The 16,338-nt window shown below is 44.9% G+C and overlaps 1 protein-coding gene and 1 long non-coding RNA gene across 5 annotated transcripts in view; one reads left to right on the forward strand and one right to left on the reverse strand.

Moving 5' to 3' along the window:
* PMS1 (PMS1 homolog 1, mismatch repair system component) overlaps positions 1 to 11,453 on the forward strand; it is an 89,816-nt gene extending 78,363 nt beyond the window's left edge. For 2 of the 4 annotated variants that reach the window (XM_053273064.1, XM_053273097.1), the window contains 2 exons: positions 4,164 to 4,324; positions 10,960 to 11,453. In XM_053273064.1, coding sequence (XP_053129039.1) covers positions 4,164 to 4,324; positions 10,960 to 11,124 — 326 coding nt within the window. In that variant the 3' untranslated portion in view covers positions 11,125 to 11,453. The remainder of the gene's footprint in view (positions 1 to 4,163; positions 4,325 to 10,959) is intronic. The other 2 variants (XR_008311529.1, XM_053273082.1) reach the window with 2 other exon arrangements.
* Positions 1 to 14,400, reverse strand: part of LOC128335189 (uncharacterized) — an 82,295-nt gene extending 67,895 nt beyond the window's left edge. The window contains exon 1 of the long non-coding RNA XR_008311536.1: positions 14,261 to 14,400. This is a non-coding gene — a long non-coding RNA (uncharacterized LOC128335189). The remainder of the gene's footprint in view (positions 1 to 14,260) is intronic.
* Positions 14,401 to 16,338: the final 1,938 nt, after the last annotated feature.

Raw genomic sequence — 16,338 nt, forward strand, 5'->3', positions numbered from 1 at the left:
GCTGGGAGAGATCATCAGGAGATTTGGTGCAGGGTGCTATCAGTATGCTGATGACACCCAAATCTATTTCTCCATGTCAGCATCATCGGGAGAAGGCATAACCTCCCTAAATGCCTGCCTGGATTCGGTGATGGGTTGGATGAGGGATAACCAACTGAGACTGAATCCAGATAAGACGGAGGTACTCATTGTGTGGGGTCGGAACTCGAGAGACAAGTTTGATCTGCCTGTTCTGGATGGGGTCACACTTCCCCAGAAGGAACAGGTACGTAGTCTAGGGGTGCTTCTGGATCCAAGTCTCTCCTTGGTATCCCAGGTTGAGACAGTGGCCAGAAGTGCCTTCTATCAGCTTCGGCTGATACGCCAGCTGCGTCCATTTCTTGAGTTAGACGACCTCAAAACAGTGGTACATCTGCTGAACCTCCAGACTGGATTACTGCAATGCACTCTATGTGGGGCTGCCCTTGTACGTAGTCCGGAAACTACAGTTGGTCCAGAATGCAGCAACCAGGCTGGTCTCTAGGTCATCTAGGAGAGACCATATTACTCCCCTATTGAAGGAGCCAATATGTTTCCGGGCAAAATACAAGGTGTTGGTTATCCTCTATAATAAATAGCTTGAGTCTGATCCCGTGTCCCTGCCCGTGTCTTTCTCGGCCGTTCTGGGCATGCAGGGACACGGGCGGCCATGTTGGGTCCCGGTAAGCGGCGAGGGGAAGCAGCAGCAGGAGGCGGCGGCGACTGGAGCCGTTGCCGGCCGTGGCGGGCCGCCAGGGACCGATGGCGGCGGCCGCCGCCTCGACAGGACAACAGGGCGGCGAGTGGGGCCCATGGCGGCCGCGGAGGGGCGACAGTTGGTGGTTGCGGGGCCGGCCCGGCAGCGGACGGGCAGCCCACAGTGGGCCCCGATACCAGGGGCTGAAGGTGGAAATGGGGGGAGCGGTGGCTGTCCGGCAGCCGGCCGCAATGACGGACAAGCGGCGGCAGCGGCCACGGCAGGCCGCATGGCGTGGTGGGCTCGCCGCGGCCGGCATCGGACCCAGTCGCCGTCTCCTGCTGCTGCTTCCCCTCGCCGCTTCCAAAAATGTAAACTGTAAACTGTTTGCTGCCCAGGAGGAGGAGCGGAGGGCCGGTAAGATAAAAATTTAAAAATGCAGGGGGGGTAGGGCAGGGGAGAGGGGCAAGAGGGAGTGGGGGAGGGGGGGAGGGGAAGAGGGAGTGGGGCAGGGGGGTGAAGGGCAAGAAGGAGTGGGGGAGGGGAGGGGGAAGGGCAGGGGGGAGGGGGGAGGGCAAGAAGGAGTGGGGCAGGGGGAGGGGAAAGGGCAAGAGGGAGTGGGGCAGGGGGGAGGGGAAAGGGCAAGAGGAAGTGGGGCAGGGGGGAGGGGCAAGAGGGAGTGGGGCGGGGGGAGGGGAAAGGGCAAGAGGGAGTGGGGCACTCTTGGCGGTGGCGGCGAAACTCTCCCCTACTAGCACCCGTTATTTTAACGGGCTTGAAAACACTAGTAACCTATAAAGCCCTGAACAGCTTGGACCCTGGGTTTTTAAGAGAACGGCTTCTTTGTAATGAACCCCGCCGCCCATTGAGATCATCAGGAGAGGTCCATCTGCATTTGCCACCGGCTCATCTGGTGGCTACTCAGGGACAGGCCTTCTCCGTTGCTGCCCCGAGGCTCTGGAATGCGCTCCCTAGTGCAATAAGAGCCTCCCCATCTCTGACATCCTTTAAAAAGCCCTTAAAGACACATTTCTTCACCCAGGCTTTTAACTGATATTGTTTTGATTGTTTTGAATGTTGTTTTAAAAATTTTAAATTGTGTTTTACATTTCTTGCTTTTAAATTTTTGTTTTGTTTTGTTTTTGTTTTTAATTAATGTTTTACTTTTTAATCTTGTACACTGCCCAGAGATGTAAGTTTTGGGCAGTGTAAAAATATGATAAATAATAAATAAATATCACTTTGCAATGGATATACATTGAGTTGCATCTGCCTTTGTGTTGACAGGTCATCCACTTGAAAAAATCCTTTTGATTCTCTTTATACTTCCTTTGGATTTTACCATCCTTTATAATTACATTAAAAACCCTAAATATTTTTTACAGTAAAGTAGGTTTTGATTATTTCAGTGAAGGCTTGATTGTAAATAAAAGTTATTTAAATCATGAATTTTAATTTCCAAGAAAAAAGTCCAAATTAAATCATTGATTAAATTAATCAATGGATTTTTATTTATTTAAATTTTAGAATTTATATATTTATTTAGATACTACTTTGGTTGCTGTGCTGTAGCCATAAACACATTTTGATTTAAAATTGAATACAGGCAAACCCCATTACTTGCAAGGGTTCTGTTCTTCTCCTACTACTGCGAGTAATGAAACCACAAGTAACAAGGAATTATGCCTATGGGAAATGGGGGGTTAGGTTTCAGAATGGACAAAAAAGTGAAAAAAACCAACAAAAAAGTGAAAATAATTGAAAATGTTTACTGTACTATGCTCCGCAGGGTTTAAATGTGCCCAGGAATGCCCCCCAAACCACGAAATGCTCCCCAACAGTAAAAAAAATCATGGGGAAAATGCCTTTAAAAAAATAAATGAGCCACAAAATGCTCATCCTGACGAAATGGCAGCCAGTCGTGACCCCCGCTGTCATTTCTGGCCCTCTAGGAACCACAAATATGTGGGTTTTAACCCTTTCGTATCCACGGATAATGAAATCGGGTGTCAATTAGACACCCATGGATACACAGAACCGCAAATAGTGGTTCCGCAAGTAACGAGGTTTGCCCGTAGAACCTTTATACAACCTCAAAGGGGTTTGCCACATAACTGTTCTTCACTCCACAAAAATGTTAGAAGCAAGGACTAGTAGTTCCTGGGCAGTGTTTTCCATGAGCTTGTAGGTCCATGTCCATGTTTTTAGGCTGGTAGATAGTCCTGAATATTTATAATTAAAGTACTGAGCCAATTGCAGAAATCAGGTAGTTATTAGGCACAAAATAATTAAAATAAAACATCACCTAGATAGAGGACAAGTTTATCAATGGTTTCTAGTCTTGAAGGCTATCTCCAGGCTTAGAGGCAGGATGCTTTTGAATACCAGTTGCAGGAGAGCATCAGCAGGAGAGAGGGCATGCCTTCATCTCCACCCCGTGGACTTCCCAAAGGCAACTGGTGGGCCACTGTGGGAAACAGAATGCCAAACTGATCCAGCAAGGCTGTTGCTGTGTTCTTAAAATCAGTAAATGACGCCCAAAGTAACTTGCTAATCTCTGGTATCTAACCTATGGACCGTGCTGTTTGAGGACTGGAATTTTCCCCATAGTTCTTTATTATGTTTAAAGTCTTTTCATAAGATAGCCATACATTCAATTTAAAGAGATTGTAACTTTCTCTCTCCCGCTGCCCCCCCCCCCCAGATTTCATGTCAAGCCAGGTAATTCCTTTAATGAGAAACTAATTCTTTTAACAAAAATTCACTCTCAATCAAACTTAAATAAAACTTTTTAAATTTAAAAAGTTAAGATTGTTGCATAATGATGATGTTCAGGTTCCCATATCAAAGAGTACTCAGCTTTCATATGGTTACTTTAGCATGGTCAAGAAATTTGAATAACATTGCTGTCTGTGTATGAAAGATTTTATCAAATGGTTTAGTTCCCGATTTTGTTGTCCTTATTTATTTTAGAATTAAAAGTCAGTGTAAAATTTAATTGATGAATTCAGCTGAAATGTAAAATATTATGCTTAGTTATTCTGCAGACTATGATGAGTTAAACCAAATGAAATTATTCCAGCATCTTCTTTAATTTCACTTATATTTTAATAAGTGTCTTGGGAGTTAGGGCTTCTTTCCAAACACGGAAATACTAAGAAGTAAAATAATTCATATTTGAACTTGAATAAACTTAAGCACATTCTATGTGAAAGGGCAATGATCACTTGAAAGTGATGTGAAATCCTGTAGGAAGTTGTGTGTTTCACTCCGGGGAAGGAAAATTATTTTTTTAGTTGTGCAGCATTCTAATGGCTCTTAAGTGTTTTAGCATCTGAGGAGTTTTCACTATGTATGTTTTGGAGCATAAATCAAAACAGCATGCAGAATGTACCAAATAACTCCAGCTATCAACATGTTTTTATTTTGTGGTGTTTATTCCTACTAGGTGCTTCAGCTGTGGAAAGTCAGCTGGAAATAGAAGGAATGACCAACTGTGTGCCATACTATGGTATATCAGATTTGAAAGAAATTCTGAGTGCTGTGATAAATAATAATGCAGAAGAAGTCTATAAGTGTAGACCGCTCAAAGTGGTAAACTACTTGGAGGTAAGAAGAAATGGCAGTATTAACCAGTTTAGTTTTGCGAGCTCTCCCTTTAACATACCACTTTAAGTCCATCTGTATTAAATGATCACTCTACAGCTTTTCTATCTCTACAGATAAAAAATATTGCTATATGAGAAATGAAAAGTGGATACCAGATGCAGAAGTTGAATTTAAGAACTCAACTGTTTCTGTTACTATCTGGTATCAGTTTGCAGTTAAAGAGGATGCATGTGTTCAAGGCTGAAAATACCCTAAGTCCTTTTTAAAATAATTATGTAGGTGTTATGAATGGGGATAATATGGTACGTTAACACATGTTAATCTAGTAATAGTTTAGCTACAAGTTTTTATTCTAATAATTTTAAGAAACTGTAGAATCACTAGTATCCTAGGCTGGGTTGAAATGTAATGCAAAACTACCCTGTAGTTTAACTAAATCATAGTAGGTGCTTGCACACGATCAAAAGGGGGTGGTCTGGGGCTTGGAGAGATGAGCAGAACCTCTGTTGGGCTCTGCAACCCCTGCTCCCAGATGAGTGCCACAGCAGAGAGCTTGGATTAGGGAAGTCCTCCGACAATCGGGATAACCTTCCCATAATGCACCATTCGGCCAGGAGGCAGGAGCCAGGAGACCCCATGATACCAGCAGCCACGCTCTGGCCACGAAGGGCCAGGATGCAAGCCCAATCCTATTCAAGCCATCGCTAGCACAGCATGCTGTGCAGAGCGGCACAATCACAGCTAGCAGCCCATTGAGCTGCAGTGCTCTCACAAACATGGCAGCTGGCTGCCAGGAACTGAAAACACCAAGAAAAGTGGACACATGATCAACAAGCCTAGGTACCGGGTCCCCTGCTTTTCACTAACCTGGTTTAAGAGCAGGGTTACCCAGATTCAGACTACCAGGGCTTGGGGCATTTGTCATGGTTCACATGTGCATGCAACCTTGGGTTAAACGCAGATAACCTAGGTTTAGCTGCTCGTGTGAAGAGGCTTAATTTCATGTTGTGTTTAAACCTTAGCCTACCTAGAAACCATGGTTGATTTGGGAGAACAAATTAGGATCTGAAACAATGGGTTTAAGGTGGTCTAGAAACCATAGTTTGTTGTGGTTTTCATAGAACATTAATACACCACAGTTAGGGTCATTGCTCTACCTCGAGAGGGCTTCTACACCATTGTGAGGGAAATGAATTTGTGACCTTTTGAAGCAGAGTTCTGAGCAGATGAGAACCAAAAGCAGGTAAACTGCTGTAAACCATACAAATCAGTTTATTGCAGTCCAAAACAAAACATATAAATTCATAGTTTGGCTGTTGTACACCCAGAAGCTCAAATGTGTGGATTCTTAGCGATGGTTAGCACAAACCATGGTTTATAGAGCCGCACAGAATGCTACTGTTAACAAAGGTTGAGAAGCTTCATTATGTATATTCAAGCCCATGTTTTCCTAGTCTCGAGCAATCTCTGTTTCAATCTCTAGTCTCTGTTTCAGCCAACAGCAACTCTTTAGGGTTGTGCACAAGACAGATTTTGCATGCCATTCTGAACTCAGTTGATCTGGTTGTTCCGATGCAACAGCCCCATTGAAATGTTCTGAGTGTTCTGAGATAAGAACAGGATCGTTCCATTCTGAGCTCTGAATAGGCCCTTCATTTGAAGAGCATTCTGTTCTGAGCTCAGAACGGCCAGGTTAGCAGTTAGAACGTTCCGTTCTGCACATCCCTACAACTCTTCCTGTCCTTAGACTCTTTGTGAGTTTTCTCCAGCTGCCTTTTTGTGATCCCTCCATTCTATCGTTCATTCAGGTCCTCAGCTGTTGTCTTCTCTGCCCCTCTTTCTTCAGCCATCCTGCCTTTAGACAATTCTTGCTTATCTTCCCAGGCCTTAGCCTAGTTACTTATCTGCACACCTGCCTGCGCCTCTCATCTCTCAATCAACAGTACACACCTTCTTCTTAGCCTTAAGCCCTGCGAGTTTCCCCCCTCACTCCACCCCGACCCATTGTTTCCTCAGCTTTGTGCCTTCCTTTAAGTCTGTGTTTGTGTTGTTGTTAAAACAGTGTTTGGCAAACTCTAGGCACTGTGGCACCTAGCAAAAACTGGCTCAGTGATGGTTTCATAGCAATTCTCCCCCCTGGGCCAAAGGCCATTGTCACTAGCCCTAAACTCTCCACTGTCACAGTGCCCTTCCTCTCTTTCCTTTAAGTCCTCCTAGGTAACCCTCCTCCCTCAGCTTCACTGTGTAGGCAAATGAACCCTCCAAGAAGCAGCCAGACTGCAAGAGCAACAGCTGCTGCTTGATGCAGGCAAGAACGGCTTGATGCTGGAGGGGGCAGTAGTGGGAAGGATGTATTGATTGGAATAGGAGGACAGCATATTCTTGTTCAAGAGGGAGCAAGGAGGTCAACCATGTATGGAGAGGAGAAAATTCTGGACTGCATGTTCCTTTTCTTCCATAAAAAGGCTACAGCCTCTTTTTCCTTTCTACCTCCCGCTCTTGGATTAGGTTTTGACATCCACCACTGCTGCTGTTCCACTTTGTGACCCAATGGTGCTAGGGATGCACACAAACCTGTTTGGAGGCTCTTTTAAGGTTCGAATGACCGGCTTTTCAGGCAGTTCGAAGGCAGGGGGCATACCTTTAAGGGTGGGGGAGGGTGGCCTTACCTCGCCTGCCACGTTTCCCCTGCCGGCACTCTATTTTTTAAAAGTGTCCGTTGGGGCAGCAGCGTACCTCCGTGCCGCCCCGTGTCCTCTTCGGCCGGAAGTAACAGGAAGTACCTGGCACACGCACACACATCAGGCACGCGCACATCAGGCGTGTGATCACATGTGCACGCACGCACTCGGCATGCGCACACACACTGAGTACTTCCTTTTACTTCTGGCCAAAGAGGACACGGGTCGGCAGGGAGGTATGCTGCCACCCTGACGGACACTTTTAAAATGGAGTGCCAGCGGGGGAAACGTGGTGGGAGGGATAAGGGCACCCTCCCCCACCCTTAAAGGTATGCCCCCCCACCTTCGAGCCATCCCCCGCCGGTTCTGTGCACATCCCTAATTGGTGCTGGCACTGCTGTTGCTTGTGCAGCAGTAACTGTCTCACTCCCTTGCTGGCTCAACCAGCACCAGCACCATCTCCCCAGCATAGTACCTTCCAGTTCTTTATTTATAAGAAAGGCGCCAATTGATCACATGGTGTGCGAAGGCAGAATAGCAGCAGCAATGGTGGTAGCAGCGTCAGGGCATGCCCCAGAAGGGGGAGAAGGAAAAGGGGTGGATTCTTACTCTCTTTTTTTTAACCTCCACTTCAAACAATAATTATTTTGTTGAAGCTGAGATAGGGAAATGTAAACTTCTACTACGAATATTTACGGTATATACTGCTTTTCAACTACTACAACAAATTCTCAAAGTGGTTTATTCAATTCCCATGCTAACCCAAAGAGGTGCCTTTTAGAAGTGGTCATTCTCTTTATTGAACAGGGGGAGAGCAGCTGGCTCTATCCATGCACAACACAGCATCCCTCCAGTGGCTGTTGCTGGTGTCTGTATTTTCTTATGTGTCCATCTTATGTTTCTTTTTAGACTATGAACCCGTTTGGGGACAGGGATCCATCTTTATTTATTTTAAATGTTTCTATATAAACCACTTTGGGAATTTTTGTTGAAAAGCAGCCTATAAATATTCGTAGTAGGAGTGGTGGTATAGTGGATGTAGTGTACATAGAAAAATAAGATGATTCTCTGTTACATAGGGCCAGAACTCCTTGGAACTTCAGGTTTCAACAGCAAAACTCACTACAAACTGAATAAATTCAAATTTAGGCTTGGAGGTGAAAACAACTGCAGTTGGTTGACGGAACTGTGGCTTCACGCATTTGGATGATCAAACTCCAACCTTTGGCTCATTTATCTCTGGCTTGGAGTTATGTCTGAATGGGGCCATAGTTAACTTTTAAAGCTACTTGCTAAGTTTCACTTTTCATTTTTGTTAGAGAAAAGCTTCATGAATTTTCTCTTTTACAACAAAATGGTCTTTTAAAGATCTCCCCACCTTTTCTGCATTTCTTTATTTCGGTAACCAATAAGCCAGCATTTCTTTATTCTGATGCTTGATATTACTGGTAAGACATTGCAAATATTAGTTAGCATGTTGACATATAATATGTTGATAATAATAATTATATGTTTAGCAATATAAAACAGAATGAAAACTGATTGATATTTGTCACAATGAAGTGCATTTTCTAAAAAACATTGAGTTGAATATGTATTTTAACATATGTATGTTAAGGGAGGGCAGGATGCCATCGTGCCTTAAGGAGGCAGTGGTAAGACCTCTATTAAAAAAGCCCTCCCTTGATCCCTCCAACCTGGACAACTATAGACCTGTGTCTAACCTTCCCTTTTTGGGCAAGGTGATAGAGTGTGTGGTGGCGTCCCAGCTGCAGAGGGTCTTGGATGATACGGATTATCTGGACCCTTTTCAATCTGGCTTCCGCCCCGGGTATGGGACTGAGACTGCCTTGGTCGCTCTAGTGGATGACCTACGCTGGGAACTAGACAGGGGGAGTGCGTCCCTGTTGGTTCTGCTGGACCTCTCGGCGGCGTTCGATACCATCGACCATGGTATCCTTCTGGGCCGCCTCTCGAGTACGGGAATCGGAGGCACTGTGTTGCAGTGGTTCCAGTCCTTTCTTGGGGGGAGGGTCCAGAAGGTGGTGCTGGGGGACTACTGCTTGGCCCCGTGGCCGTTGGCCTGTGGGGTCCCGCAGGGTTCGGTCTTGTCCCCCATGCTGTTTAACATCTACATGAAGCCGCTGGGAGAGGTCATCCGGGGATTTGGATTGAGTTGTCAGCAATATGCGGAAGACACTCAGCTCTATCTCTCCTTGTCTTCTGATCCTAGGGAGGTGGTGGATGTCCTGAATCGGGGGCTGGAGGCCGTGATGGGTTGGATGTGGGCTAACAAACTGAAATTGAATCCGGATAAGACGGAGGTACTGTTGGTCAGTAGGAGAGCCAATCGGGATGAGGAAATTTTACCGGTTCTGGATGGGGTTGCACTCCCCTTGAAGGAGCAAGTACGTAGCTTGGGGGTACTACTGGACCCAGCTCTGCTTTTGGAAGCTCAGGTGGAGGCGGTGGCCAGGGGTGCCTTTGCACGGCTTCGGCTGGTGCGCCAGCTGTGTCCCTTTCTCGAGAAGGCAGATCTGGCCACGGTTACCCACGCCTTAGTCATGTCGCGGCTGGATTACTGTAACGCGCTCTACGTGGGGCTGCCCTTGAAGAATATCCGGAAACTGCAGCTAGTGCAAAACGCGGCAGCGAGGGTTTTATCCGGAGCTGCCCGTTGGGAACATATCACTCCCATTTTGAAAGAGCTGCACTGGCTACCGGTTCGTTTCCGGATCCAATTCAAGGTGCTGGTTTTGACCTTTAAAGCCCTAAACGGTTTGGGCCCGGGGTATTTGAGGGACCGCCTGCTCCCAAGGGTTGCTGCCCGCTTGACGAGGACATCTGAGGGGGCCCTGCTCCAGGTGCCAACAATGAGAGAGGCCCGGCTGTCGTGCACTCGGGACAGGGCCTTCTCTGTTGCTGCCCCCAGACTCTGGAATGCTCTCCCAGTGGCCATTCGTTCCTCGGACTCCATCACGGCTTTTAGAAAGCTTGTAAAGACTTGGCTTTTTACCCAGGCTTTTACATAATCGTTTTTACTGCTGCTTCTGGGTGTTTTTATTTGTTGTATTGTTTTATGCCTGTTTTTATATGTTTTTATACTTTTAGCATGATGTTTTTATTGTGTTTTTATTGTATGTTTTTAACCTTTGTAAACTGCCTTGGGGCTATCTTTTAACGAAAGGCGGTATAAAAATGCAAAAATAAATAAATAAATAAATAAATAAATAAATTTTTGAAAGTTTTCCAGTACCCTAAATCAACTGGACTGCAAATTAGTGTATTTTGTATTATTTAATAAATGAAAATGATCTCACCACCAAGGCTGGGTGTGCTACCCCATATCTGATAGACTTTGTAATAAAGTCTATCAGATATGGGGTAGCACGCCCAGCCTTTGGTGGCCAGTACACCATATCATTCATGCCGCTTCACTCTGCATCAGCATGCCAATTCAGGGGGCACTGGCCAGTGCTGGGAATGAGCATGTGGTGGTCCTGCCCACTGTCCAGCTGGTGAAGAAAATGCTTCTCTGGCTGGAGATGGCGAGGGGCTGCTGCGTGTTTGTTCCAAGCACCGGCCACACACCCATGTTGATATGCTAATACAGGGGAAAGGGGAATGGTCGGCACAGGATAGCATGCTTGGCAGCCTCAAAGCCTAGGGCTCATTATGCCCATCTGGATGATATAGGCTTCTTAGGGATAGTTGCCTGAAAACAATTAAATAATGCTGAAACTGCTTCGTATTGTATTGACTGATATTATAGTATTAGGTTATTAAATAATTGTATGAAACAATACAATTTTAGAAAAAAAAACTTTCATTGTGGGAAAAATATTAACAAAATTTTGGGTTATGGAAACGTTTTTGCCCCACCTCACAGTATTATTGAATTTTATTGTAGTCTCTGGCTACTATCTAAATGTAAACATTATTCTTGCTTCACAGGGAGAAGCAGTGCGATTGTCCCGGCAGTTGCCTTTGTATTTGTCAAAGGAAGTTGTACAGGACACAATACTCAGAATGGAGAAACAACTTGGAAATAAGCATAAAAGCTGTGTTCATGGCCGTCCATTTGTTCATTATTTAACAGATATTCCACAGAGTGACTAGCAAAGACAACAATATTTTTTTAAAAAACACATTTCTCATGTTTATACACACAATATTGAACTCCTGTCTCCTGCGTAATGTACTGAGAAGTTATTTGTAACTGCCTTGCACTGTTTTGAACTCCATTTACTGGAAGATGCTGTTTTCTAAAACGAATATAAACACTGTATAATGTACTAGAATGTTACCTTTCTTATGAAAAAATTCCTATTCACAGCAATAATGTATTTTGTACCCAGAGTATATATAAACAATGCAGAATTGTATTTGCTTGTGTCCATTTTTGGATATTCATCTGCAGTAAATACAAGTAAATATTTAGCATACTTTTTCTTCTTGCTGGTTTTATCTCTAATTCTTCACTGTATGTAAACATTATAATTACCTTTTGCCTTGCATATTTTGTTTTATGAACTATAATCTTACTCCTTATAGAAAGTTCTATTTTAACTGCTATATTTGGGGATTGTATCATCCTTCAGTGTTCTCGTACTTTAAAACATGGATAATTTTCAGCTTTACATTTCCTGTTGTTAACTACCACTAAGGGCAAGGTGGGCAGTCATTGTGCAGCAAATTAGAAGTTTGAAAATAATCATTTCAGCTGTAGTGGTGGATTATATGAGACTGAATAGAAATGAATCTGATCTTGGATATCTTGTTCATTTTAAAAAATTTGGCCTTCATCAGCAACACCACACATTCATGTGACATCTTTATCTGCATTTTCATTCATTCATTCATTCATTCATTCATTCATTCAATTTCTATACCGCCCTTCCAATAATGGCTCAGGGCGGTTTACACAGAATATGAAATTCTTTTGTCACTTTTGCCTGCTGGTTTCTTCAACACTGGTCCCTGTTTATGATGCAATACAAACTGAGTGAAAGGCTATGTTATTCCAGATTAGTAAATACTCCAAGGCTGTATTTAGTATTATCATAGAGAAGTTACATTTTACCACCCTTCAAGACTGGAATAGCATGCATGCGTTCTATGGAATAAGTGCCATTGAAATCAGGATCTACTGTTAAGACATGCACAGGATTGCACTGTAGAGTTGGTCTATGGGTGAAGAAGGATTCTAAACTTGGAGCGGCTCTAGAAAAGGGGAGAGCTATTCTAGATGAATTCGCACAAAGTACAAAGCTGTGATTTTTGTCATATACCACTCAGAGGTGAATGTAGGTAATTTTGGAGCCTGGACCTAAAGGCCTTTGGAGCCCCCCCCCCCGGTGATGTGCACGGAACTGCGGTGTTCCTTTTCGCAGCCAGGTTGGGGGGGGGCTCTTTAAGCACGGGGGAGGGTGCACTTACCCCTCCTGCTGCATTTCCCCCATCAGCGCTCCTTTTTTGAAAAGCATTCGGGGCAGCAGCATATTTCCCTACCATCCCTTCCCCTGTTCCTCGTCAAAAGACTTCAGAATGTGCAATTGTGTGTGCGTATTTCGCGCATGCGCAGTCTGATGTATGCAGTTGCGTGCCATGCGCATGTGCAATCACACATTCTGAAGCCTTTTGCCAAGGAACGGGGGAAGAGGCGGCAGGAAGGTATGCCACCACCCCAAATGCTTTTCAAAAAAGGAGCACCAGCAGGGGGAAAGCGGCAGGAGGGGTAAGTGCATCCCAGTTACTTTCAGACAAGAATTTTGTGGATTTTGTCTAAATGCTATGTAGACACAGAGCAGCTTCACATGATTGCAGCAAGTGAGCAGGATGTCTGAGCCCAAGATGCACCCAACATTCTCCTGAAATTCTACACTCAATTTCAAAGGTGGGTAGAGAATCTCAGGAGAATGTAGGGTGAATCTTGGGACTGGGGTTCAAATGAGTGTGCACTTGCCGGCAGCAATGGTACAGATCCACCCCTAGATAGATCCAACAGAGAACTTTCGTAATCACAGAGGAAGATGTGGAGGTTCAGTGTTGAAACCAAAAACATGGGTAAGAAGTACAGCAGCCCCTTCTACCCACCTGCTTTTGTTCCCCACTAAGGGAACTCTAACTCTTCTCTACTCCTTGCCCTTTTTGTTTTTAAGAGCCCCTGGTGGCACAGTGGTAAAACTGCCACCCTGTAACCAGAAGGTTACAAGTTCGATCCTGACCAAGGGGCTCAAGGTTGACTCAGCCTTCCGAGGTTGGTAAAATGGGTACCCAGAACGTTGGGGGGCAATATGCTAAATCATTGTAAACCGCTTAGAGAGCTCCGGCTATAGAGCGGTATATAAATGTTAGTGCTATTGCTATTGCTAAGCACAAAGCTATCAAGAGTTTGGCTAAGGGAAGTAAGCAGGGGTGGTGGAAGAGATTCTCTACTCCTTGCCCTTTTTGTTTTTAAAATCTCTCCCCAGTCATAGGAACATAGGAAGCTGCCATATACTGAGTCAGACCATTGGTCTATCTAGCTCAATATTGTCTTCACAGACTGGCAGCCAGTCTTTACAATTGGTACAGTGCTGTGTTTAGCTCCATGGAACAGCCAATCTCATAAAATTTGACCCTCGGTGGGCTAGTATATGTGTGGACAATCTGGATTCAAGTCCTGTTGTGGCTATGGGCTTTCAACTAAAGTTCCCAACCTGTGAAGGGAATGGAATGTGTGTTACTGTGTAACTCTCAAGAGAGGTAGACACAAACAATAGCAGCACCATGCCCTGCACATTTACTCAGCAGGAAGCTGCACTTCTGTTCAGCAGGGCTTACTCTCAGGAAAGTACATAGGTGGGCTTGCATTCGTCCCATGCGTTCTTGCTGCCGAGTAAGCCCCAATGGGGGACTCTTTCTGAGGAGAAAAAATGCCCAGGACCAGACTGCCTCGATGTCCTCGGTCGCAGGCAGGCAGGGGTGTAGCTAGTAGCTATAATTGGGCCGGTGGGCCCCCCAGCTCCACCCTACCTGTTTTCTTCATTATCTCCCTCACTCCAGGGGCCTTCGGGGAGAGAGGCGAGCACGCCCCCCCCCCTTAGCTACACCCCTGCTAGCAAGCACACTTATTTGGCACATCTGGCACGCCAAGGGACAGTGCTTTGCAAGCCACATCCCTGGAGGCGGGGCTCCAAGAGTCGCAAAGCGGTGTGTGCAAATTGAAACCGATCCATAATAGCAGTTGCATCACGGAGGAGCCGTGCGTTACCTCGAGGAAGGGGCTTGTTGTGACGCGCGAGCCCCTGTGTATGACAGTAGCCGGCGCGGCTCCGACGTGTGGGGTTCCTCTCCCCTTGAGTTCCACCGTCCTGCCAGGTGGCCACACACGCCCCCCCCCCCCGCCCGCGTTGTTCTGTTGTGGCAACAACTGTCGCCTCCCAACTGCCTCGGAACTTTCCCCCTCTGGGTAACGGCCCCCTCGCCGAGCTGGTCCCACTCGCTTTGCAGAACAGGAGAGACTCCGCCTCGCCACCGCAGCCCCCACCACACCACCCCCCTACAGAAACGCCGAGGGGAGAGGAAAAGGGATGGGTGAAAACACGTGGCGCCGGGCTCCTAAATCTTAACGCTGCGTGCTACAGGTTTTGCCGCCTCAAAAGGGCTCAAAAAGGTGCTTTCTCTACTGTGGTTTTGCGCTCACTGAACTAAAGGTGTCGCCTTTTCGGCCCGCGCTAATTTCTAAGCTGCGAGTGTCTCCTCCCGCGGCTGGAGAGGGGAGGTGCTAAAGACGATTTCCCGCCTTTTCCCTGGTTATCGTTATAGCGGGGTGCAAAGAGCACAAGTGAGTGAACCCTGAGAGCGCAAGAAAAGTTTTGGACGGTTTGAAGTAGGTTGGGTTGTCAGGATGTAAGAGGAGCTGGATAATGCTCCATGAATTTGGCGGCGAAATTTACAAACTGGGTTTGTTTATCTATATATTCTCGGGATTGAGGAGAATTGGGCAGGATAAAGAACTGTGGCAATTTTTGGCTTCAGGATGGTGCTCGAGAATTCGTAGCAATATTCAAAGAGCTGCTTTGGGATGCATTCAAGATTAAATTCTGAACGAAACTGTGTATTTTAGGAGCATCTGCTGTGTATTTTCTTCTTCTCATAATAACCAAGAACATAGCTGTTCCTGAGTGAGAAATCTAATGTATCCTAAAATACACTTTCCTACCTGACGGCACACTTTACACTTCCCTTTTACGTGGCTCTTCTAACAAAGAAGTGGCCATAGAGTGTTTTCAAAAAGGCAGCGCTTTCGTTCGTAATGGGAAGGGAGATTTGAGACAAGTGAAAGGGTAGCAAGGAAGAGTCCCTTGTCGCTTGGGTTCCAAAAATGGGATTGCTACAAACCTCACTCATCCAACCTCCCAAACCACTCCCCACCACACTTTCCCTTAGATTTCAAAGGCAGTATGCTTCTGAATAGCAGTTGTTAGAAACAAACCAGATGCTGGAAATGAATAATGCTGTTTATTTATTGAAAATATTTATGCCCCGCCCCTCCAGTACACTACTGCTCCCGGTGGCTCACAACAATAAAATAAATACAATGTAAAATAAAACTAAAAAAATCAACCAAATTAAGTAAACAAGTTAAAAGTCAGGCTAAAACCACAATCAGAATTAAGTTCTCAATTATAAGTTATTTTAAAAGCTAAAAACGGAGAATTATAAATACTAAAAACTAATGTTAATGTTTTAATGGTTTTTATATTGTGAACCGCCAAGGGACTTTTTTGTGTGGAGTGGTATATAAATGTACTTAATAATAATAACTAACTAACCTGCCAGATATAACCTAAGATGGAGCATTAAAAAGCCTCTTTTTAAAAATATGTGGTTTTAGTTTTTTAAAAACACTGAGAGAGGGAGCATGGTGATGCTCTTCAGGGAGGGTGTTCCAAAGCCGAGGGGTCACAACTGAAAAGGCCTGTCTCTACTCCCTGCCAATTGGATCTCTGTTAGTGGTGATCCACCATGCTTGCTCTCTTGCCCTGCTTATGTTTCCCAGAGGCATTTGACTGTACCCTGTTGGCTGAATGACTTGCCCAAGCTCTTGTACTGAGTATAAGACATAGAGGTAGTCTGATGCTTAAACATCAAATTTGATATTTATTTATTTATCATATTTTTATACCATCTGATATGTACATCTCTAGGCGGTGTACAAAATTTAAAATATTTAAAAATCAATACTGAATAAAATACATGACAATAAAAACAATGGCATAAAACAATTATTAAAAATTGAAATTATTAAAATATTATTAATATTGTGTTTGATATGACTGTAACAGA

This window comes from Hemicordylus capensis, chromosome 1 (assembly GCF_027244095.1).
Source record: "Hemicordylus capensis ecotype Gifberg chromosome 1, rHemCap1.1.pri, whole genome shotgun sequence".
In the NCBI taxonomy this organism is placed as follows: Eukaryota; Metazoa; Chordata; class Lepidosauria; order Squamata; family Cordylidae; genus Hemicordylus; species Hemicordylus capensis.